Raw genomic sequence first — 24,026 nt, 5'->3', positions numbered from 1 at the left:
GACTAACACCCAGGGAATGGTTTAGAGCAAGCACATGACCCAAGTCTTGTCAACGAGAGGTGATAAAGGGTCTGTTGTGGAGCTCTTGAGAAAAAAATTTCCTTACTGGAAAGGTTTATAAGAAATAAAAAGTCCTATTGGGCTTCTGGACTTTGTCTTCTCTGCATGTTAGCCTTCTACTCCAAATGCAGAGCAATTATAAGCCAATTTACCTTTTTCTTTTTTTTTTATTGGAGTTCAATTTGCCAACATACAGCATAACACCCAGTGCTCATCCCACCAAGTGCCCCCCTCAGTGCCCATCACCCAGTCACCCCAACCCCCTGCCCGCCAATTTACCTTTTTAGAAGCTGACATATAACACTGCATCTCTTCAGGTAATGCCCTATCAGGTGAGGTGACTCTACCTTCATCCCTCAGCTACAGAGTCATTCTGCCCTCACTGTGTCAGCCCCTCCAAGCATGGCCAGCTAAGAGCACAGAGAATTTTCCAGATACCTTCCATGACACTTGGGGGCTGAGGGAGCCTCCAGACAGCTGAACTCACAATCTGTGCCCCAACTCTTCACGACCCTAAAGCCAATTTCATTCCAAGGTAGCTTGCCCAGGTTGTTGCTGATGGATGCAGGTACTCCACAGGGCATCTTCCTCTTGGGGTTCTAGATGAAAAGTGGACCAAAAGCTCCTTTTCTGCCTTTGCTGTGAAACCTAGTTAATATTCTTCCCTGCTTCAGAGAGTGACTGCAGTCATGACATGTGTCTCTTTGCCTTCCCTCCTCCTGCTTGTGTCCTCACACATCCTTGTGGGACCCCCCTCATTATGGGGTACACTCCTGACCACAGGGTGCTGAGGACACAAAGCCCAAGGCTCCGCCTGATGGGGGAATGGGCATCCCCTCTATACCGAAGAAGACACACTTAGATTTAGTCTCCAAGCTTGGCTCCTGACATTTCCAGAAGCTGAATCAATTTAGAAATAGCCTAATTTCTCTCCATAATTCTGATTCTCAAGACAAAAGTCCAAACTAAAGAAGAAGAAGGAGGCGAAAGAGACAAAGAAGAAGGGAAGAAAAGATCTTACCTTAATAATAAAAAGTTGAACATAAATGTGTGAACTTATGGTTTACACATATAATTTAGCTGTGAATTCTGAGAACTACTAGGGCAGTATTTGAACTGCTTTCACTGAAAAACTCCCCTCAACAGACCACATGACAGCAAATATGGAGTGACACTTTGAAAGTCTCTGCCTCTGTGATTAGCAGCAAACTCTCAGGTTGAAGGGAATTCGGATTGAGAGGCACAATGAAATAGGTAAATTTTCTTTTCTATTAGACATTGGTATGGGTTTAATCCTGTTCTCCCCCCCACCCTGCCACCGCCAAGAGATATGCTCACATTTTAACCCACGGTCCCTCAGCACATGTCTTCGTTAGAAGTCGGGTCATTGCAGATCCAGTCAAGGTAACTGAGGTTATTAGGGTGAGTCCAATCCACTAAGGCTGGGGTCCTTATAAAAAGAGATATTTAGACAGGTGGGCCCCAGCCGAAGACGGTGTCACGGCCAAGGGAGAAGGCCTGAGGACACATCAGCTGAGGGGGGGCAGAGGGAGGCATGGAACAGACTCCCCCTCTGCCCTCAGAAGGAGCCAGTCCTGCCCACACCTTGATGGTGGACTTCCAGCCTCCACAGCTGTGAGTATGCGACTGTCTATCATGGAAGCCAGTTGAGGGTACTTTCCTGTGGCCTCAGGAAACTGACACAGGCACCAGCCCTCAAAATTATGTCTTGCTGTGTTTTGAAATACCTGTGAATGTATACATGTAGTCACTGTCTGCAGCACATTACAAGGCAAGAATCCATTCTCTGAGATAAAGGAAAGCAGGAAGTTTCAAATCCTCACATCCCTGCATCAGTCAGATGTGCTATTGTAACCACCCAGAAAGAAAAGAGATTGTGTAAGGACAAAACAGAACGTGGACCTAGGGGAAACTGAGGCAAGACTTGCCTCACTGAACACGAGTGGGAAGAGCAATCAGAAAACATTTTCCTACAGACACACAAAATATCTGGCGGGGAGAAAGACAAGAGACATCTAGAACACAAAGGAAGATTTCAGACCATGAGGAAGAGGAACTTCATTCTCTCCCGTAAGATGGATATGTTGTCAAAGAGAGGGAAAGCTACCAGCACCATTAAAAATAGTGAACTACGGAAAGAGATGTCTTTACCAAAGCCATTTCATTTTGTTCTCGTGGGCAAACACTTAAAATCGATATTCACAAGCCTCTACTTGCAGACCCTCCAATGCACAGGGCATTCTGCATGAAGTATTTGATTGGGACTCTCTACTGCTACCTGGTGGCAACATACACACATTTAAAAAGCCAAATAAGAATACTTCAGGGGCTCTAATGCAAAATACCATGTGCTGTGACAAAGGTCATCCATGAGAAACACATCATTCGGGAAAGGATATATAATGAGAAACCTACTGGGGGGAAAAAGTGCAATTTTCAAGAATGGCCCAATCATGAAAACATAGCTTCTGAAAAAGTAGAAATAAAATTTTTTTGGTCTCATTGGTGCAGTGATTGATAGGCTTTACAATCTGAACAATAACCACAAACGAATCTAGCATCCCACTGATGTCTTCAGAAGTTACTCATGATGTCAGAATACAGTGTTTTTCAATGGTCTGTTTATTAAAAGTCCATGAAGTAAGGTCTTATCTAAGACCATATGAAAGAGTGTGCCTCGGTATCCCTTGGTGTGCCGATGACTGTGCTACCTTGGCACTGGGTGGGCAGAGCTGGTCTCCATTCTGCATCATCAGGGTGAAGCCAGGTGTTCTGTTTTTAGAACAACTGCTCTTGGTTGATTCGAATGGATAAAGAAACAGCGAAACACATGGCTGACCATCATCAGTGACCTTATATGCACTTTTTACCTCTCACTCAAAGTACAGCCGTTACTTGATTGTGTGATGAGCCGTAAACACATGAGTGGAAGTAGAGCTCCCTACCTTAGCAAGAACACAGGCTGGGGAATACTATGGTGCTCCAAGAAAAAAAAAAAGAAAAAGTAAGATGGAAAAGTATATTTCCTAGAAACCCACATTATTTGGACAAGCTTATAAGTCAGGGAAAAAACAACATCAGAGTCATTCTTGCTTCATCACAGTGTCTGATTTTGCCAAATTCTCTCCCACCAAGTGCACACCACATTTGGGAAAGCAAACTGCTGTAGGCACGAAAACCAGGCTCTAGTTATGCGTGAGTCAGACAGTTGTATGTAACACCTTCTCTGATGGATATATATTTTTGAAACCTTTCATTTAAGAGAGATCAAAAGCTTCCCAGAGGTTGAAATTAAAGCCCAGAATTGTTCATAAAATCTGAGGAAAACAGAACCCAGAGTGGAGAAGAAAACAACACTAATTTGGACTTGAACAAGGTGCTACTGAAATGTATTCTAGTAAGAAGTGGACATGTAATTTAGACAAGAAGGTGTAAAATAATTTTTAATTATGCAAGTGATATGTGATTGTATTCTTCTCTTTAAGAATTGTTTTAAGTATTGGAGTATTCTAAATGATCTAAGCCAAGATCACTCCCCATAGCACCTATCCCCTCTAAAAAGAAGCATTGTGTTTTCATGTTTTCAGTTTGGAATATATCCTCTCAAATCTTAAAAAATGTATACACACACACACCTACAGAAATACACAGTTTATGTGCATGTGTGTTTTTATGTATGGTATCAATAAACAATATGCTTTCCATGCTGATACTGCAACCAAACAATATCTTGAAATGGTCATCTTTGTGGCTATTCCTCCCAGTCCATCATTTTATTAATAGCTCCTATGCAGAGATCTCCAAGTTGACTTGAGAAGAACTCAGGTTGTCTAAGGAGAAATGAAAAGAGGACAAGAAAAAAATATAAGGTGCCTGTGTGCATGTATGCATGTGTGTGTGTGTGTGTGTGTGTGTGTTTTATTACTTGGAAACCAAATGGGAAAACCCTAAGAGAGCAAAACAAGTACAGAACATATGCCTAACAATGAGAGAACAGAAGGAAAGACGGATTACAGTTATGGCTTCCCAAAAGCCTTTTACAATGCTATTGTCCAAGAACAACACTGGGTTGATGCTTTAAGGGTCTGACACAGAAGTCACATAAGCGTCTACGCATGGCAGGTAATGTGAACGACACTCTCTCCAACTATGAACTGGCACTTGTGCCTTCAATGCTGGGAACACAACAGGGAGCAGTGTGGACGAAGGCAAATGAAACAGTGTGCCCTGATGGGAAAGCCACTGGTATCCAGCTGCCGCCAACTATTGCTACAAACAAGTGTAAGCTAGTAGTCAGATCTTCCCATTTTTAAAGAGGAGTGGGGGGCAGGGAGGGAAGCCTGGCATTTTTATGTTACAATCCTTGATTTTTAAATGTTGACCATTTAAAACTCAAAATTTCAAAGCAACAACACTGTGCCCTCAACACTTGGCTCGTCCCACCGTAGGCAGAACGTGGAGCACGGGATGTGTCTTCAATCAGAAACATTCTTTGACAAGTTAATATATGGAACACACAGTTCTTTTTGAAGGCACTGGGTCTGTATATAGGTAAAGCAAGTCCTGGCGATCAGGGCTACTTGTTTTCCTCCATTTCCATTCAGAATGGGTCTCCAAAAAGGGATGGGACAAAACCACCCACTGAAACACCCTTTCCTTTTTTCATGTATCAGGTATTTTGAATTTTATCAGAAGTATCACACTGTGTCACCTTAGAAATATATTGCCCAGTACCTTTTGTATCCTCTGAGTGAAGAAGGATGCACCCTGATTCACCCAGAGAGGGACACAGGCCCATGGTTATGCTCAAGAAGACTTCTTAGAGGAGTCCCTTATGACCATGCCCGACAAGCACGTGTAATGAGACACAACTGAGGAAATGAGGAAGGAAGGAAAGGACGAGCCTCTGTCTTCTCTGCTGTCCTCTGCAAGGAGAGAGAGAGCATGCACAGTGGCACAGCACCCGTTTCAGACGTGGAGCATTTAACGAGGGACCATTTTCACCATCTAAAGGTTTACAAGTGAATACAATGGGAATCTACAAATGCAAAAGCAAGCTCACCCCTATAAAAGTGAAGTTTGTTTCTTAACTAGTGGGGTTAAGGAGCAGACACTGGAGAGAGAGATGAACGATTTTTAGGAATCCACTGCCACGATGGAGAAATTAATGGTACATGCTCTGCACAGAAATAATTACTGATGACGTCCTGCTGAACAAACTCAATTTTTTAAAAATTCAAGATGTGCTGAGCTTCAGATGCAAGGCACTGACGAAGAGTCCCATCCTACCTTGAAGATGAAATCAGCCATCAGAGGTCCTGGAATCTTAAAAGTCTGCCTTTCTGAGCCCTTCTGAAATTCAACTGTGGTATTTTCTATGACAAAAACTCCCGGGCTGTTAAAGCTGTGTTCTCTTTTGCTTCCTTGAAGTGTTTTTGATTCAATAACTAAAATTTAAAAAGAGAATTTAAGTGAGAGAACTGCCTTCAAAGTATTCTATTTCAAAATATAATTCATCACAAATATCAGCATATGATATCAACACAATACCAGTATATTCACTTAGTTTACGTTGACTCAGATCAGTGGAATACATATGTAAGCCTTTTAGTTGTCCACAACTAAAAATTGGTTAGGTCCAATTAGGTCTATTCAACTCTTTGGAGCCATTTCTACAATAAGGGGAAAGAGAAAATGTCTCTTTCTTCATACTTTTTCATAATACCGCTACAGGTTACTGTACAGGTTACTCATTTCATCTAACCGAGAAGATCTTAAGCATGGTCTTTTATTTAGACAAAACTGCCATGAATTTTGAACTTCTTTTTTTAAAAACATAAATTTTTCGTATTGAAATAATCATAGTTTAGCAGGAAGTTGCCGAAATAGCAGAGGTCCTATGCACTGTTTATCCAGTTTTACCCAGAGGTATGGTTACATCTTATGTCACTAGAGTATAACATCAACAGCAGGAAATTGACATCGGGGCAAGGTGTGCATTCCTATGCCGTCTTCTATCACACATCACCATGACCGAGATACAGAACTGTTACATCACCACAAAGATCTCTGTCCTGCATGTTACCTCTTCACATAAACTTTATATGAACAGAAGGGCTTTTAGAACTCCTACAGAAAAATGTCAACAGTTGGACCAAAATAGCATTTCTACTTTATTTAAATGATTTTTCATTCCTCCCCTTTTTACCTCCTTTCATTTGATAAATATCACTATACTTGGTGGACCTGGTCTGAGGTTGAGAGGGGCAATTTTTGTCAATTAAAAAAAAGAAGGCACAGCTAGGGGCTGGGGCATCTGCAATTTCTGACCCCAACTCTATCTCTAAGCCTTGGGTTTTCACTGCCTCATTTCTAAAATGTGGAGTCAGAGCAGACAAACTCGCAGGTCCTCTTCTGTTCTGAAACCTACACTTGATTTGCAGATATTCAGTGGTTCTTTGACCACCTTGAACAAAGGACACAACAGAACCCGAACCCTAGGAAAGGGGATAAAACATAACAAAACCATTTGGCCCTGGGGGCTGCAATCTGCATGCGGCTGTGCTTGGCTGTTTTCCTTTGATTTGCCTCTGCCCCTGGAGCATCTGCAGGAATCCAAGCTCCCTAGACAGACTGTATAACAGGCATTAGGAGACATCCCTGATTATGCCTGACAGGCAGGCTGGGAACTTTGCTGGGAAAATTCAAAGGCTGGACATGAGCTTCTTGATCTGCAGGAGTCATTAGCGGTCGAAGAATACTGCTGGCTACTCTCAGGCACACAAAACCCCAACCACGTTGGCCCTGATCTCCATGACCGCAGTAGGTTTTTGGAAAGTGTGAGATTAAATTCATTTCCTAGTTCCAATAAAGATATAAAACTGAGTGTTATAAAGTGAGCTGTCAGTAAAAATGAGGTGGGAAGCTAGAGATGGTAAGAAGGCCCTACTCTGAGTGGATTATCCCTCTAAAGTAGAGGAGGAGATAGAGTGAGCATTCCGGCAATATCGCAACACAGAGTGAAGCTGGACAAAATCCATCCTCGTGGAAGGCCTGTAAAACACCAAGCTTCTAGATGGAGGTTCAGCCTGAAATGAGTTGACTAAGTTCAAATGATGTGCTGTGCTGGGGTAGTGATGGCTTCAGCATGGTGCTAGCCTTCTGGACCCCAGCGTCCGAGTGCTGTCGGGCTGCAGACAGCAGGGGTATTAGAATCTGGAGAATCAGGGAGGAAGGGAAGATTAGTAGGACAGCTACCCTCTAAAACCAAAGGCCAGCATTTCTGTTAGTCTGGTCCTGGTGTTTTGTCTTTTGGTGTCAAGTCTATTCCATTGGACAGCATCCAAGACCTTTAATGGCAAGGACGTGAGAACTCAAGCAGCAAAGTCAGTTGTCAAGTGCATGTGAATTATCCAAGCCACTCTTTTCCTCCATTGAACCATATGCTTATGATAAAATGTCTTCACTGCAATTCTTTCAAAAGGCTTCCAGCTCTAAAGGTCACAAACACCATTTGCTTACATAGAAGGTAGAAGGCAGGTGCTCTGACCTCTAACTGAGTCAAGAAATGGGCGAATAAAGACAGGGGAAGTGATCTTATGAGGGTAGAGTTCATTGATACAAACGACTTTGATCATTGCATTGACAAAGTAACTGTGATGGATCCCCAGGTGAGATGGAGGTCAATGTAGTTTTTCAAAAGTTGTCATTTTTGCTGATGGCAAATCTGCCTCCCCTTAGTGACTATGCCTCTTAAAATAAATAACAGAATAAGGGTTTGTAAAAACCAACAATACAGATGATGCACTGACTTATAAATACACATTTTAAGTTTTGTTAATTTCTAGCATTCCACTGTATTTGACTGCAGCCCTATGTCATGCTAATATATAATTCATGGCTCATGAGACTTACACACATACGGTCCTTGAACTCTCAGAGCTTTCCCTTTCCCCTCTGTGGTTCTGCAGCAAGAGACCTCATGCTGGGTGGAGCCCCCAAAAAGTCTATTAAAATACCCATCACTGTGGGAAGCAGACGGTATGGCCCTTCATCTCTGCTGTCCACTGCCAATTTCTTTCCCCTCTTCAGCCTTAAAATGGTAAATGGTGGGGGGGTCGCAGAGTACGGTCAAGAAAGACATAGTATATGGCCTCGACCAGATAAAAGTAGAATCAGAAGTCAGAATCCTCCTAAATCTCCCAAATCTTCACAACTCAAGTCTATAATGGTGCCTTTAAATATTTTGGTCCATCCCATCTTTAAAGATGATGAAAGCTTTTGCTGCTTCTAGAGGGAAGGGTGTGTATAGAGAAGTACCAGTCCAGGCTTCCTTCAAAAGAGACAGCCTCCTGCTCACCATCCCCAAAAGGTCTCCTTACATTCTAAGGCCATAAAAGTATTGTTAGGTAAATGTAAGGAATGTTCAGCACAGGTAAGTCAGTTATAAATACACCAACTTAGGCTTAGAGTGTGGTATTTTACAGCACATGGGCACATCATCCAACATCCGTGTCCTTTGGTCATTATGCATCTATGTTTATGTTTTTAGAGTTGACCCTTCGAACAACATGGATTTGAACTCTGCAGATGCACAGATACAGGGATATCCTTCCTTCCTAAAACAGTCCAGTACTGTAAATGTATTTTCTCTTCCTTATGACTTAATCAGATTCCCTTCTCTCTAGCTTACTTTATTGTAAGAATACTATATCTAATACAAATAATATAAAAAATGTGTCAACTGCTTATGTTGTCAGCAGGCCTTCTGCTCAATAGCAGGCTGTTAGCAGTTAAGTTCTGGGGGGAGTCCAAAGTGTTACACATATTCTCCACTGTATAGCAGTTGGTGCCCCTAACCCCCACATTGTTCAAGGGTCAGCTGTATATGTCAATGTATGATCATCAACAGGACTTTAGAGGACAAAACAACAACAACATAAATGATTCTTCCTATCAATAATGGAGGTTTTCAGTGTATGGCGTCTTGGCGTCTTGGCTTCTCAAGTCTACTGTTAGTGAAACACATTTAATGCTGAAGTTTTGCTACAATAAAATCTCTTTTGCAGGAATCTTCTTATTGCTTCCATTTTTGAAGTTTTAGAGAAATTTGGAACTATGTAGTTGGGATAATGCTGGGTCTAGGTGTGTGACAGGACTGGAAATTGAGGATCTAAACAACTCTAGGCAAACAGATAAGACAGCCATTCCAGAAAGTGATCTTACCATTGTTGGGTATTCCCAGTTCTTCATGATATAGACTTTTGGAGGGTTGTAATTAATACAGACCTTAAAAATGATTTATTACAGCAAAGTAACCTTTATTTCAAGAATATATCTTTGTTTCAAATAAAAAATTAAGAAAACAGTTGTATAAATCAAGAAAATAAAACCACTTCTATATTTAGGTGTTCAGAAATGTTAACTAATCCTTTGTAAATCCTTTGTAAGTGAAGCCAGTTCTATTCATCAGCAGAGAAGGGTGACTTTCAGAAACCCTCCCAGAGCCAACTGCAAGATGGTTTAGAGGAGAAATATTCCAAGCAATGGTTCTGTCACCTTTGGAGAAATGGGAATGTTTCTGAGCCTTGTTCTTGGAGCAGTGCCAGTTTTGAAATCTAAAGTTATGTTTAATATGCCAGAACATATTTGCATGTAAATGAATATTCTGCCTCCAAGTATTCATCTTTGCTTATTCTGTTTACTGTCTACTTATTCTGGTTTTGCAACTTACAAACCTATTTTTGGAGCTGAAGTTTTGGGAATTGCCGTTAGCATCATGAGAAAATTAGGTCCAGTCACTGAATATTTTTTAAACATCCCTTTGATATGCCATAAAATTCACATGCCATGAAATTCACCCATTTATAACATAGTTTAACGATTTCAGTATATTCACAGAGTTGTGAAAACATCACCATGATCTAAGTTTAGAATATTTTTGTCATCCCCAAAAGAAACTCTATACCCACTAGCAGTCATGCCCTCATGTCCCCATCAACCCGACATCCCCCAGCCCCAGACAACCACCAATCCACCTTCTGTCGCCATAGATTAGCTTATTCTGGACATTTTATATAAATGGAATCATATGTGGCCTTTTGCAACTGGCTTCTTTCACTCAGCTGTGCGTTTTCAAGGACCATCCATGTGGTAGCATGTGTCAGGGCTTCATTCTCTGTTATAGCTAAATAATATTCTACATATGCCACATTTTATTTATCCATCCATCAGCTGATGGACATTTGGATTATTTTTACTTCATGGTTATTATGAGTAACTCTACTATTAATATTCATCACCTTGTACTTCTGAATCCCAAACTGTATATTCCAATACAATCCTTCAAATGATTCACAAAATTTGGACCTGAATAACCTTTTACCTCTTTTCAAAAATACAGTTCACATTTACAAGGATGAAGATTTACTCTCATCAAGAGCTATAGGCTTTAAGCCATTTTAAAAAGCTTAGAAAATATTTTGATGTTTCCTTACTAAGAAACCCTTGAATACAGTGACCATTTTAGGATTGTAAAGATTTTAGTATTTTAGTTAAAAAAAATTGGTCACACCCTTTTAATCATAATTGATAAAATAAAGTTAAGGGTTAAAAAAAAAAAAGACTTTCAAACAGTCATTCACCCTTATAGCTCCAATATCTTTGGATATTGGAAGCAAGATTTTCTCTTGCTTTTCTAGTTGCAATAATAATATATTACAGAATTTCTTGTTTTTTTTCAAGATTTTAATCTACTGGGGTGCCTGGGTGGCTCAGCAGTTGAGTGTCTGCCTTCAGCTCAGGGTGTGATCCTGGTTTTCTGGGATCAGGCTCCCTGCATGGAGCCTGCTTCTCCCTCTCCCTCTGCCTCTGTCTCTGCCTCTGCCTCTCTCTCTCTCTCTGTCTCTCATGAATAAATAAATAAAATCTTTTTTAAAAAAGATTTTTATCTACATTGTTGGTGATCTTAAACATTTTTACTTAAACATTTTGACATAGACTTTTATTTAATTTTTTAAAAATTTTTATTCATTTATGATAGTCACACACAGAGAGAGAGAGAGAGATTGGCAGAGACATAGGCAGAGGGAGAAGCAGGCTCCATGCACCGGGAGCCCGACGTGGGATTCAATCCCGGGTCTCCAGGATCGCGCCCTGGGCCAAAGGCAGGCGCTAAACCGCTGCGCCACCCAGGGTTCCCGACATAGACTTTTCTTAAAGAATATTTCTAGTTGGAATATTACTACTGAATTCAACATATGCAAATACACACACACATACATGCTCATGCATGCACACACACACACACACTTAAAATTTACCAAAAACACAAGATGTTTGTTGCCCAGAGAAAATTGTATGAGTCAAAAATCTAGGATGATGGCTCAGGAAAAAATAAAAGGCAAACTATGTAGCACTTTTATCCAGTGGACCTTGATTTGTATAGCTTTAAAATAGTTATAAGTATTGTTTTGTACTTTTATGGAAAGAGACGGCTGAACTCAGTAAGCTTCCTCAAGGCCAGGGAGCCAGTCTTGGCAGAGACGCATTCTCCCCTGAAAGAGACTAAGAAAGTCCTGTCTCTGGCCACAAGAAGACCTTGGGAAAGAAGCAGACAAACTCTGTTATTTCCTGTTCTATTAGGTCCTAAGAGACCAAAAACAAAGAAGAGATGCCATCTGACTTTGGCCAAAGAAACAATATAGTGGCAGTCTTCTATCATTTCAAACTCAATATTCTGGGAAAACAGTATTTCTTTTTGCTGCCCCTGCGCCTGAAGTTGTGATGTGCTGGCAACAAAGCTTATACTTTTCAGCTATAATCACTGATATGGTTTGGTGTTTCAAAAAAAATTTCTTTTGTCCCACACTTTTGAAATCTCTAGAAAACTCTTGAACCCTATTCTGCTCTCCACATAAAGATAGTTTATTTCCCATACAACCTGATTTCCTCTCCCATGAGGAGGTTAATCCTGAACTGATTTATTTCCAAACACTGGGGCATGAGAATAGAAAAGTTCAAGGTATTGATCATTCCCTAGTGATACAGATGATTTCAGAGTGGTCAGCAAAATCCTTGAGATATTTTTCTATCTACTCATTAACACAAAGAAAGGGCTTTTTTTTTTTTGGCTAAATAAACTATCAGAAATTAAAAATATGTTAGGATTAAATTGTACTTACAAAGATGTGCTGGTCCTTTCACTGTAATTCTTACACTTCGACTTCCCAGAGGAACAGCAATTACATTTTCTTCCCCTAGGAAAGAACGCAAGGCAAATGTAAAACTTGTGCACAAAAGGCCTATCAAGATAAGTAAGTCAATCAAAACCGGAGGCATTTGTAAAGGGCTTTTTAACTACACTTCCATCTTACAGTCAAGAAATCTCTGGAAAGCACCTACTGTTTATAAGGCATATTCATACTACTCATAATTTCATTTTAATGCATTAAAATAAAACATTAAAGAAAAGTTTAAAATGAATGCGCTGGCCTACCACCTCATCTGCCTTAATCCCTCATCCACCTGCTTTGATGGGGGTGGGTCAAAGTAGGTCCCTCAGGATGAGTCTGGCAACACCCATTCACTTAAGGCTGCTTTACCCTACATGAAGGTAGAGTTGAGTAGTTGTAACCAAGACAACATGGCTCACAAAGTCTAACCTATTTACTAACTAGTCAAGGCTCATATATAGAATTTTACTCAAGTAGTCCTTGATTTGAACATTAAGCCTGTTTCTAAATGGTATTAGCATATTATCATAATATGGATTACATCAAGTAGATGTTTTTGTTTGTTTAACTTATAGAGAACAATTTTTTTGGATAAATTCTTGGGTGAAATTGTTGGATCAAAGGATGTTACTGTTTGCTGACTTATCTGTAAGTTTTTATTAGATGAAAATATCTGTTTACTATTGAAAATTTTAAAATGCAAATAAGCAAGAAGAGAAAATAAAACTTTCTAATCTTGCTACACAGAGATCATCACTTCTAACACATGGATAATAATTCTTTCCATATTTTCTGTTTGTTCCTAACATACATACATGCAATAAACAAAACAAGACAATGAACACTATTTAAATGTCCATCATTGTGGGAGAGATGAAACAATGATCTACCTATATTAAGAAATACTTTAGGGCAGCCCTGGTGGCTCAGCGGTTTAGCGCCGCCTGCAGCCCAGGGCCTGATCCTGGAGACCCAGGATCGAATCCCATGTCGGGCTCCCTGCGTGAAGCCTGCTTCTCCCTCTGCCTGTGTCTCTGCCTCTCTCTCTCCTCTCTGTGTATTCTCATGAATAAATAAATAAAATCTTTAAAAAAAAAAAAAAAAAGAAATACTTTACTAGTGATAAAATACTTTACTAGTGATATACTAGTTTATATAATGATAATAAACTATAGGACTTGATGTGGAAAGAAAGCTAACATATGTACTGATGAATAAAAAAGGAAGTTAAAAGATAATATATATAGGCAATTATTTCTTGGATATAACACCAAAAGCACAGGCAACAAGTGAAAAAAATAAATAAACTAGACTACATCACAAACTTTTGTGCATCATAGGATACTCAGCAGAGTAAAAAAGCAACCTATGGAATGGGAGAAAATATTTACAAATCACATATCAGATAAAGGGTGAATATCCAGAACATATAAAGAACTTGTACAACTCAACAATAACAACAAATGGTCCAAAGTAAAAATGGGCAAAGGACTTGAACAGACATTTCTCTAAACAGAATATACAAATGGTCAATAAGTGCATAAAAACATTCTGAACATCACTAGTCTTCAGGGAAATGCAAATCAAAAACATAATAATGAGATCCTATTTCACATCCATTAGGCTGGCCATTATTAAAAAAAAAAAACAGAAAATAATCCTCAGAATGAGGAAAAATTGGAATGCTGTGAACCACTGGTGAGAATATATAAAATTGTTCAGCCACTATGGAAAACAGTTTCTCAAAATATTATATACAGAATTACCATATGATTCATCAATTCCACATCTGAGTTTATACCCAAAAGAATTGAAAGCAGGGATTCAAACAGATATTTGTACACCCGTGTTCAAAGCATTATTTACAATAGTCAAAAGGTGGAAGCAACCCAAGTGTCCATCAACAGAGGAGTGGAAAGCTATTATGTGGTACATACATACAATGGAATATTATTAAGCCTTAAAAAAGGACAATTCTGACACATGCTATGTAACATGGACGAACCATGAAGATGTTATGCTAAGTGAAATAAGTCCATCACAAAAGGATAAATACTGTATAATTCCATTTGTATGAGTAGTAAAGTTCACAGAGACACAAAGTAGAACAGTGATAGAGGTAGGAGACAATGGAGAGTTTTTGTTTAGTTGGTATCGACTTTCAGTTTTACAAGACAAAAAAAGCTAGAGACAGATTGTGGTAATGGTTGTATACCAATGTGAATGTATTTAATGCTACTGAACTTAAAAATTATTAACATGGTAAACTGTATGTTATGTATATTTTACCACATTAAAAATGCATGAGGTATAAACTCATTGTGAAGTACATGTGTTTAAGTATTGCATTTTCATTTATGTTATCTATAGCAATATATACAATATATAATACATCATATTGTGTGTAAATGCATACAATAACAGTGTATACACATAATATGAAAATGCATAGCACTGTGCAAGTGCATGTTAGTAAATAACAGACTGCAATTTTAATTTTTTAATTTTTTAAATTCATGGAAGAGTTTTCACCAAGCCTTTGACACTGGTTACCTCTAGGGAAAGAAATGAAAGTTCCAGGAATGAGTGAAGAAGAACATAGTTCTATATTTTTAGTTTTGTATAGTGACAATGTAGTGATGAGTTACTTTTCAAATGCAGTATTAAAAAGCTAAAAACATTTTTTACAAAAAAAAAAAGATAGAAAGTGAAAACAAATGACCAGGGTCCAAAAGTTTTACTGGGAGAGTTTGCAAAACCTCAAGTAAACAGGTAAGTGCATAAAAAGAAGACTGAAAGGTCCTTGGTAATGTAACTAAAATAATTCAGATACTCAAACCAAACATCGCACAAAAATAAACACATGAACCACATCTTAATTATGACTATGGATGTATAAAAACAATAAATAAAATAAAGCAAATTAATTCCAGAATTCTATCATAAGGATTATACATCATGAGCAAACAGAATATATCCTAAAAATGAATTACTGACTTAACATAAAACTTATTAATGTAACTGGTTATATCAACATATCAAAGAAGGTGCACATCATGATCATTTAAATGAATATAAAAATGTGCCTGATATAATTCAGCATATGATAAGATTCCTATTAAAGCTAGGGATACAATAGAAAGAAATATCCTCAATTTGATAAAGAATCAAAAGCCATGAGCAGATTTAATGGTGAAACATCAGAATTACTTGCATCATAGTAATAAAACAAGGATTATTACCACCATCTTTTCCACACTTTTCTGGAGATCCTTATCCCAGTCAATGTAATTAGAAAATAAATAATTTCTAGGAATATATGTTAGAAAGAAACACTTTTAAATACCATTATTTGCAGGCTGTCAAATAAAACTTCAAGAAGAAAAAATCAATTACAGGCCAATATCCCTGATGAATATAGATGCAAAAATTCTCAAAAAAAATATCAGCAAGCCAAACTCAGTAGCACATTAAAATGATCATTCACCATAATCCTGTATTTCACAGGATACAAGAATGGTTCAACATACATAAATCAATCAATGTGCTACATCACATTAATAAAATGAAAGAAAAGAATCCTATGATTATCTCAATACAAACAGAAAAAGCATTTGACAAACTTCAACATCCACTCATTATATATAAAAAAAAACATCTTAGCAAATTAGGCATAGAAGGAACATACTGCAACATATTAAAGGCAATATATGACAAGCCCACAGCTAGCATCATACTCAATGGTAAAAGGTTGAAAGCTTTTCCTCTAAGAACAGGAACAAGACAAAGATGCCCATTCTCACCTCTCCTATTCAGCACAGTACTGGAAGTCCTAGATAGAGCAGTAAAGCAAGAAAAAGAAATAAAAGGTATCAGAATTTGAAAAGAAGTAAAATTGTCTCTACAAATGACATGATTTTGCATAAAATTGCCCCTTGAACAATGCATAAGAGCATCAACCACTCATGCCATCAAAAATCTGCATATAACTTCCCCTAAAACTTAACTGCCACTAGCCTGCTATTGATCAGAAGCCTTACATATAACATAAACAGTTGATGAATACATATTTTGTATAAGCATTATACATTGTATTCTTACAATAAAGTAAGCTAAAGAAAAGAAAATGTTTTCGAGAAAGTCATAGGAAAAATACATTTATAGTACTGGACTATATTTATCAAAAATAAAAATCCACATATAAGTGGATCCATACAGTTTAAACCCATTGTTGTTCATGAATCACCCATATCAAAAATCCCAAAGATTTTACATACAATTAACATACAAAAATCAGCAGCATTTCTGTACACCAACAATAAATCTTCTGGAAAAAAAATAAAGAAATTGATGCCATTTACAATAGCATCAAAAATAATATTAGGAATAAATTTAACTAAGGAAGTGAAAAATCTCTGAAAACTGCAAGACAGTAATGAAAGAAATGGAAGAAGATACATATAAAAGTAAGAGTATCTTATGTTCGTAGATTGGAAGAATTAATATTGTTAAAATGTCATTACTACCAAAGGCCATCTACAGATTTGATCCAATCCCTATTAAGATTCCACTAGCATTTTTTACAGAAGTAGGAAAAATATTCCTAAAATTTACATGGAACCAGAAGAGACCTCAAATAGCCAAAGAAATTCTGAGAAGGGAGAACAAAGCAGGAGGCATCAAACTTCCTATTTTCAAGCTATACTTTAAAAAACGCAGTTACTAAAACATTATGGTATGTTGGGGCACCTGGTGGCAAAGTCGTCTGAGTGTCCAACTCTTGGTTTCAGCTCAGGAGTGATCACAGGATTATGAGATCAAGCTCCTGTCCCCACTGGGCTCTGTGCTCAGCAGAGAGTCTGCTTAAGATTCTCTCTCCCTCTGCCTCTCCCCCCATGCTCTCTTACTCCCTCTCTCTCAAATAAATAAATCTTATTTAATAAAACAGTGAGGTATGTCATAACAAAAAAATAGACCAATGGAGAAGTATCAATAGCTCAGAAATAAACCCAAGTACATACAGTCAAGTAGTATTTGACAAGGGAGCAAAGAATACTCAATGGAGAAAAGACAGTCTCTTTAATAAATATGCTAAAATAATTGGATTTTCACACTGAAAAGAATGAAACTGGATCCATATTTTACACCACTCACAAAAATTAACTTGAAATGGATTAAAGACTCAAGTGTAAGATCTGAAACCATGAGACTCCTAGAAGAAAACACAGGACTACATGCTCCTTGACATGCATCTTGGTAATGATTTTTTTATTTGACACACAAAGCACATGCAACAAAATAAAATATGAACAAAAGGGACTACATCAAACTAAAAAGCTTTTTCACAGCAAAAGAAGCCATCAACAAAGTGAAAAGGCAATCTACGGAATGGGAAAATATATTTGCAAACCATGTACCTGATAAGGGGTTAATATCAAAACTTTATAACAAACTCATGCAACTCAATTGCAAAAACAAACAAATAAACAAAAAAAAACAATTTAAAATGGGCAAAAGACCTGAATAGTCATATCTCCAAAGCAGCAATCTGGACAGAATTTATTCAAGAAAAATACTGGGTAAGAACAACAAATTTTATGGCATTTTAAATTGTCTAGTCCCATATCCCCCATTCTCAGCTTCTGCTGTATGCTTGAAAACCAACATCCCATAGTCATTGTGAAAATCAGCAGCCTGGAAGATGCTACAGGGGCAGATTATAGTTGGAGCTCCTTCAAAACCCCAATTTTCAACTATCATTATTTAACTTGAATGATGATTCCTTGGAAGACTTCACTCACAAAGCTGTCTTTATTTTACCTATCTAGGAGCTTGCCCAGTGCAAACAGCCTTTTCCTGAGAGGCACTTGTCCAAAACAATCAGAGGCAACTGTTTAACATTGAGGCTGCCCAAAGTGGTAGATAACAGTTGAAGAAAACAATGAGCTATCCAAATAGCTTAAAAGGAAAAGCTGGAGAATAGAGGTGTCCACAGGGGACTTTGAAAAGCTCCAATATACCCCTGGGAATCTAGAAGTCCACACATATATGGAGGGCTGTGTGTATACTCAGAAAAGACCTGAGAAGGCCCCAAATTCTCACCTCTGGCTGACCTTGAGACTTTGCAATAAGCAGGAAATGGAGGCTATAACAGAGTTATCAACTTCCTAGTTGAGTGCTGAACTGTGTCTCAACATGCACACAGAACCCCTCAGCAAGACTTTGGGATTTTAGATATTTTAAGTTTCTATCTAATCATTAGCTGACCACTAAATGAACTGAGCAAAGATTTCAGAAGCTACAGGTGACAATGACTTTACAAAACTGGCTCAAAAGAAGTCACTAAACAAACAGGAGCAACAAACAACAAACTCTGGTCTTGGGGGGGGGTTGATTTCCAGATATGCAACATTATATCTAAAATGTCCAGTTTTCAACAAAAAGTTACAAGACCTACAACAGAACAAGAAAGTTTGGCTTGTATGCAGGAAAAATAAAAGCAACCAAGAGAAACTATCTCTGAGTAAGCCCAGAGTTGGAATTTTAGACCAAAGTTTTAAATAAGCTATATTAAATATGCTCAAAGAACTAAAGGAAACCATATTTAACCTGAGCAAGTAAACTATAAGATAATATTTATCAGATGATCTGAGAAAAATGAACATAGACTGGATGTTTGACAACATTAAGGGATTAAGTTAAGTTAACACTTTTAGATGTAACACTTTTATTTTTTTTTATTTTTATTTTTTTACATTTTTTAAATTTATTTATGATAGTCACAGAGAGAGAGAGAGAGAGGCAGAGACATAGGCAGAGGGAGAAGCAGGCTCCATGCACCGGGAGCCCGACGTGGGATTCGATCCCGGGTCTCCAGGATCGCGCCCTGGGCCAAAGGCAGGCGCCAAACTGCTGCACCACCCAGGGATCCCCCTGATGTAACACTTTTAGATGTTAACATTAAGTTAACACTTTTAGATGTAATAATGGCTTTGTAATGTTTTTAAAAGAATCTTAATTTAGAAGAATAAAGGTCTTAGATATAAACTTATACTCTAGGCAAATACATACAAAAAATAAAACAGGAGTCATATATGATTGCCAAAGTTTAACTCAAGGCAAAATACATTAAAAAAAGGAAGATCACTTCATAATAATATAGGAAATAATTCAGCTATCATGACCTTCATAGATGCTTTAGATGGTGGTACTAAAGTATATGAAGCAAAATCTATAGAAAGGAAAGGAAAAAATAAGAGAAAATACCTATTAATTGAAAGATACATCTTTCTGTTCTTGAAGGATATAATATATGAGAAGGTATTTCATAGAAAATTAATTACAAATAACTCCTAAATTTAAGAAAATGCCCAAGGTTGTGGGAAATTAATATAAAAATATACCTAAAAGTTTTAATCTATTCTTTTAGCAACTACAAAGACCAACAACACCCCACATTGGAAAACCTGGAGAAAACAGACAGGTGCTAAAACTTTGAGTGGGAGTGTAATTGGCGACATGTTTGTGAAAGGCAATTTGGCAATATCAACCAAAAATTTTAATATGCCTCCCAGTTGATGCTACAATGGACTTTTTAAGAACTTTTCCTACAGAAACAATCTTACAATTGTGCAAAGATAGATGCTTAACATATTTTACATACATAAAATCACAATTATTTACAACATTCACTGCAGCATTTTTGAAATAATGATGGACGCTGGAAACCACACAAACATTTACGAATGGAGGGTTTGTTATGTAAATGTTGACATATTCATCAGAAAGACAGAGGCAGTCTACATATACCAACATAGAAGTAGGTCTACAGTACAGTGTGATGTGACAAATACTATTTAGGATATTAAATATAGCATGTATATCCATAGACACATACAACATTGTGTCACTAGTGCTTCTTTAAGGTTTAGGAATATGAATGATTTTTATGTGTTTGTTGTGAATTTTCTGTAATTTCCAAATTTTATATAATAAAAATGTGTTGATTTTATTCTACAATGTTATTTTTAAAAATTGCTCAGTTAATTGTCCAATGGTTTCAGATTTTAAGATGGCATTTATAATATTAGAAGGTGACAAGAATCTCCAAGTAGAGTCAGAGTGACCACAATTCTTAATAAGTTGAGGCTGGCCAACACATTAAGGACAATAACCAAAAATATGCACTTCATTGGTATTATTTTAGATGGAAGAGTCAAAAAATACCATATTGATGAATGACAGAGTATAGACAACTTTTTGACTTTTAATTTTCTTCTGACTTCTCTGTCAAGAAATACTTACATTTAAAAGTAATAAAAACTTATCAAATCACTATGTTGTATACCTAAAATTAGTATAACATTGTGTGTCAACTACACTAGATTTTAAAATAATAAATAAATAGCAAAGTAGCACATTATAAATATCTGAAAAAATCTTGTTCAGAACTCTCTAATAAAATACTGGTAGTGACTATTGTTAACACTGCTGTATGGTCAGATGCAGTGAAACACCGGGACACCTGCACCCCGATGTTTATAGCAGCAATGTCCACAATAGCCAAACTGTGGAAGGAGCCTTGGTGTCCATCGAAAGATGAATGGATAAAGAAGATGTGGTTTATGTATACAATGGAATATTCCTCAGCCATTAGAAATGACAAATACCCATCATTTGCTTCAACGTGGATGGAACTGGAGGGTATTATGCTGAGTGAAATAAGTCAATCAGAGAAGGACAAACAGTGTATGGTCTCATTCATTTGGGGAATATAAAAAATAGTGAAAGGGAATAAAAGGGAAAGGAGAAAAAATGAGTGGGAAGTATCAGAAAAGGAGACAGAACATGAGAGACTCCTAACTCTGGGAAACGAACTAGGGGTGGTAGAAAGGGAGGTGGGCTGGGGGGGGTGACTGGGTGACAGGCACTGAGGGGGGCACTTGATGGGATGAGCACTGGGTGTTATTCTATATGTTGGCAAATCGAACACCAATAAAAAATAAATTTATTTTTAAAAAACTGCTGTATGGTACATTTTGAAAGTGGCTAAAAGAATAGATTCTAAAAATTCTCATCACAAGGCAAAATTTCTTTTCATAATTATATGAAGTGATTCCTGTTAACTAAACTTATTGTAAATAAATAAACTTATTGTAATCATTTTGCAATATATACACATGTCAAGTCATTATTCTATACACCCTAAATTGATAGTGTTGTATGTCAATTATATCTCAATAAAACTGGAAAAATAAAAGTAAAGTTGATAAAAAATAAAGAAACCATAAAAGTAAACTTTAAATAGGCCCACAGGTGGGAGAGTTTCACTTTTTCTGCAGTCTATATTTTCAAAATTCTCTGCAATGAAAAGGGCCTGAAAGCAAGATTACCCAGGAACAATAAGTATTACCTACATCTTGGGATCTATCTATCTATCTATCTATCTATCTATCTATCTATCTATTTTACGTCTTGGGTTTTAAATACCATTTCCCAGTAAAAAGAAAAGGTCTGGAGGAGGGAAAAACTCCAGGTGAGCCTTTTAGAAACCAAGGCAGTGTTTAAAATCTGATGGAATTTAAAAAAAAAATCTGATGGAATTATGTCAAAAGGAGTCAGCTTAAAGTTCTCCCACTGGACACATTTTGGACAATTTGAGACCCCAAATGAATATTGCCTATAATATTATAAAACACTGAATGAATAAAAATTCCTGAATGCAGAGTGAGAAATGAAAAATAGGAAGGGGGGTCTTCTTTACAAAAGAATGGCTGCAGAACACGAGAGACTCCTAACTCTGGGAAACGAAAAAGGGGTAGAGGGAGGGGAGGTGGGCAGGGAGGATGGGGTGACTGGGTGATGAGTGCTAAGGGGGGCACTTGATGGGATGAGCACTGGGTTTTATGCTATATGTTGGCAAATCAAACTCTAGTAAAAAATATATACAAAATAAAAAACAAAAGAATGTCTGCAAGTAAATGTAGATGTAATGACAGGGTTAGAACATCGCCATTTGTAACCAACCCCCAGTGTAAGTACTATTTCAAGCAAGGATCAACAGTGGATGCTAAACTCATGGTGTATAAAATTGTTGCAAGATGGAATATTTATACCTTGTCAAGAGAACATCCTGAAGATTTCTTACTGGGAAACATGGATCTATGTCACCACCTTAGAAAAGTGATCAAACTCAGAATTACTAATATTGGGACAGGCTGATATCATGGGCTTCCCGATATGATGCAATGTAAACCACACAGTATCATATCGATATGTTCCTCCAATTTTAATCAAGCTGCAGCCCTCACTGTTTGGTTTACAGGAGATACATGAGGGAGATCAACAGATTAAATGACTATCAGGCAAATCCAGAATATGGGAAATTCTATAAGACGACTGGGGTAAACTCTTTCAAAACTTAGTATCATGAAAAAAAGTGGTCTAGAAAGAGAAACTACAAACACAGAACTACTAAATACAATAAATGATCTTTGGATCAAGGGAAAAAAAACTATAAAAGATATTATTGGAACAATATGAGAAATTTATAAATGGCTTGGATATCAGATAACATTTTAACATGATAAATATTTTTCAAATATAATAATGAGATGGTATTATTAAGAACAAGTTCCTTATTTTTAGGAGGGTGATAATATATTTATAAGTAACTGTAATGTCTTTTTTAAAAAATAAATTTATTTTTTATTGGTGTTCAATTTACCAACATACAGAATAACACCCAGTGCTCATCCCATCAAGTGCCCCCCTCAGTGCCTGTCACCCATTCACCCCCACCCCCCGCCCTCCTCCCCTTCCACCACCCCTAGTTCGTTTCCCAGAGTTAGGAGTCTTTATGTTCTGTCTCCCTTTCTGATATTTCCCACACATTTCTTCTCCCTTCCCTTATATTCCCTTTCACTATTTTTTATATTCCCCAAATGAATGAGACCATATAATGTTTGTCCTTCTCCAATTGACTTACTTCACTCAGCATAATACCCTCCAGTTCCATCCACGTTGAAGCAAATGGTGGGTATTTGTCATTTCTAATGGCTGAGTAATATTCCATTGTATACATAAACCACATCTTCTTTATCCATTCATCTTTTGATGGACACTGAGGCTCCTTCCACAGTTTGGCTATTGTGGACATTGCTGCTATAAACATTTTCATTTTCAATACTTTTTCATTTTATCATATTTGTTATAATGGTCTACGATCAATGATTATGACTCACTAAAGGCATTTTTAGCAATAAAGTATTTTTAATTAAGGTATATACATTTTTTATATATGCTATTGCACACTTCATAGACTACAGTATAAATGTAAATATAATTTTATATGCACTGAGAAACCAAAACTTCATTTGGCTCACTTTATTGTGATATTCACTTTATCACAGTGGTCTGAAGCTAAACCTCCAATATCTCCTAGGGGTGCCTATATTCAAAAGTTAATAGCTTTCAGAAATACCAACAATAATCAGCAAACACACTGATAGAAAATGTCTCATTTACAATGACAAGAAAAAAAAGATGGAATACCTTGGAATAAACTTTAAGAATGAGCATGACCTACAAAAAGAAAATATTACATCTCCCTTTAGACATAAAAATGCCTTGAGAAAATGAAAAGATTAATTCATTTGACATAAAAATTAAATATAAAATTGTCCAAGACAGAAAAATCATAATTATGTACAC

General features: G+C 37.2%; 1 protein-coding gene across 3 annotated transcripts in view; it reads right to left on the bottom strand.

Moving 5' to 3' along the window:
• Positions 1–24,026, bottom strand: part of ADAMTSL3 (ADAMTS like 3) — a 338,072-nt gene that overhangs the window by 149,619 nt on the left and 164,427 nt on the right. For all 3 annotated transcript variants that reach the window (XM_077874049.1, XM_077874059.1, XM_077874055.1), the window contains exons 8-9: positions 12,264–12,338; positions 5,371–5,528 (exon numbers count right to left, since the gene is read on the bottom strand). In XM_077874049.1, the coding sequence (XP_077730175.1) occupies positions 5,371–5,528; positions 12,264–12,338 (233 nt within the window). The remainder of the gene's footprint in view (positions 1–5,370; positions 5,529–12,263; positions 12,339–24,026) is intronic.

The sequence above is a fragment of the Canis aureus genome, chromosome 2 (assembly GCF_053574225.1).
Source record: "Canis aureus isolate CA01 chromosome 2, VMU_Caureus_v.1.0, whole genome shotgun sequence".
Taxonomy (NCBI): domain Eukaryota; kingdom Metazoa; phylum Chordata; class Mammalia; order Carnivora; family Canidae; genus Canis; species Canis aureus.
The sequence above is the reverse complement of the archived record's forward strand: the minus strand, read 5'-3'. Positions and strand labels throughout refer to the sequence as shown.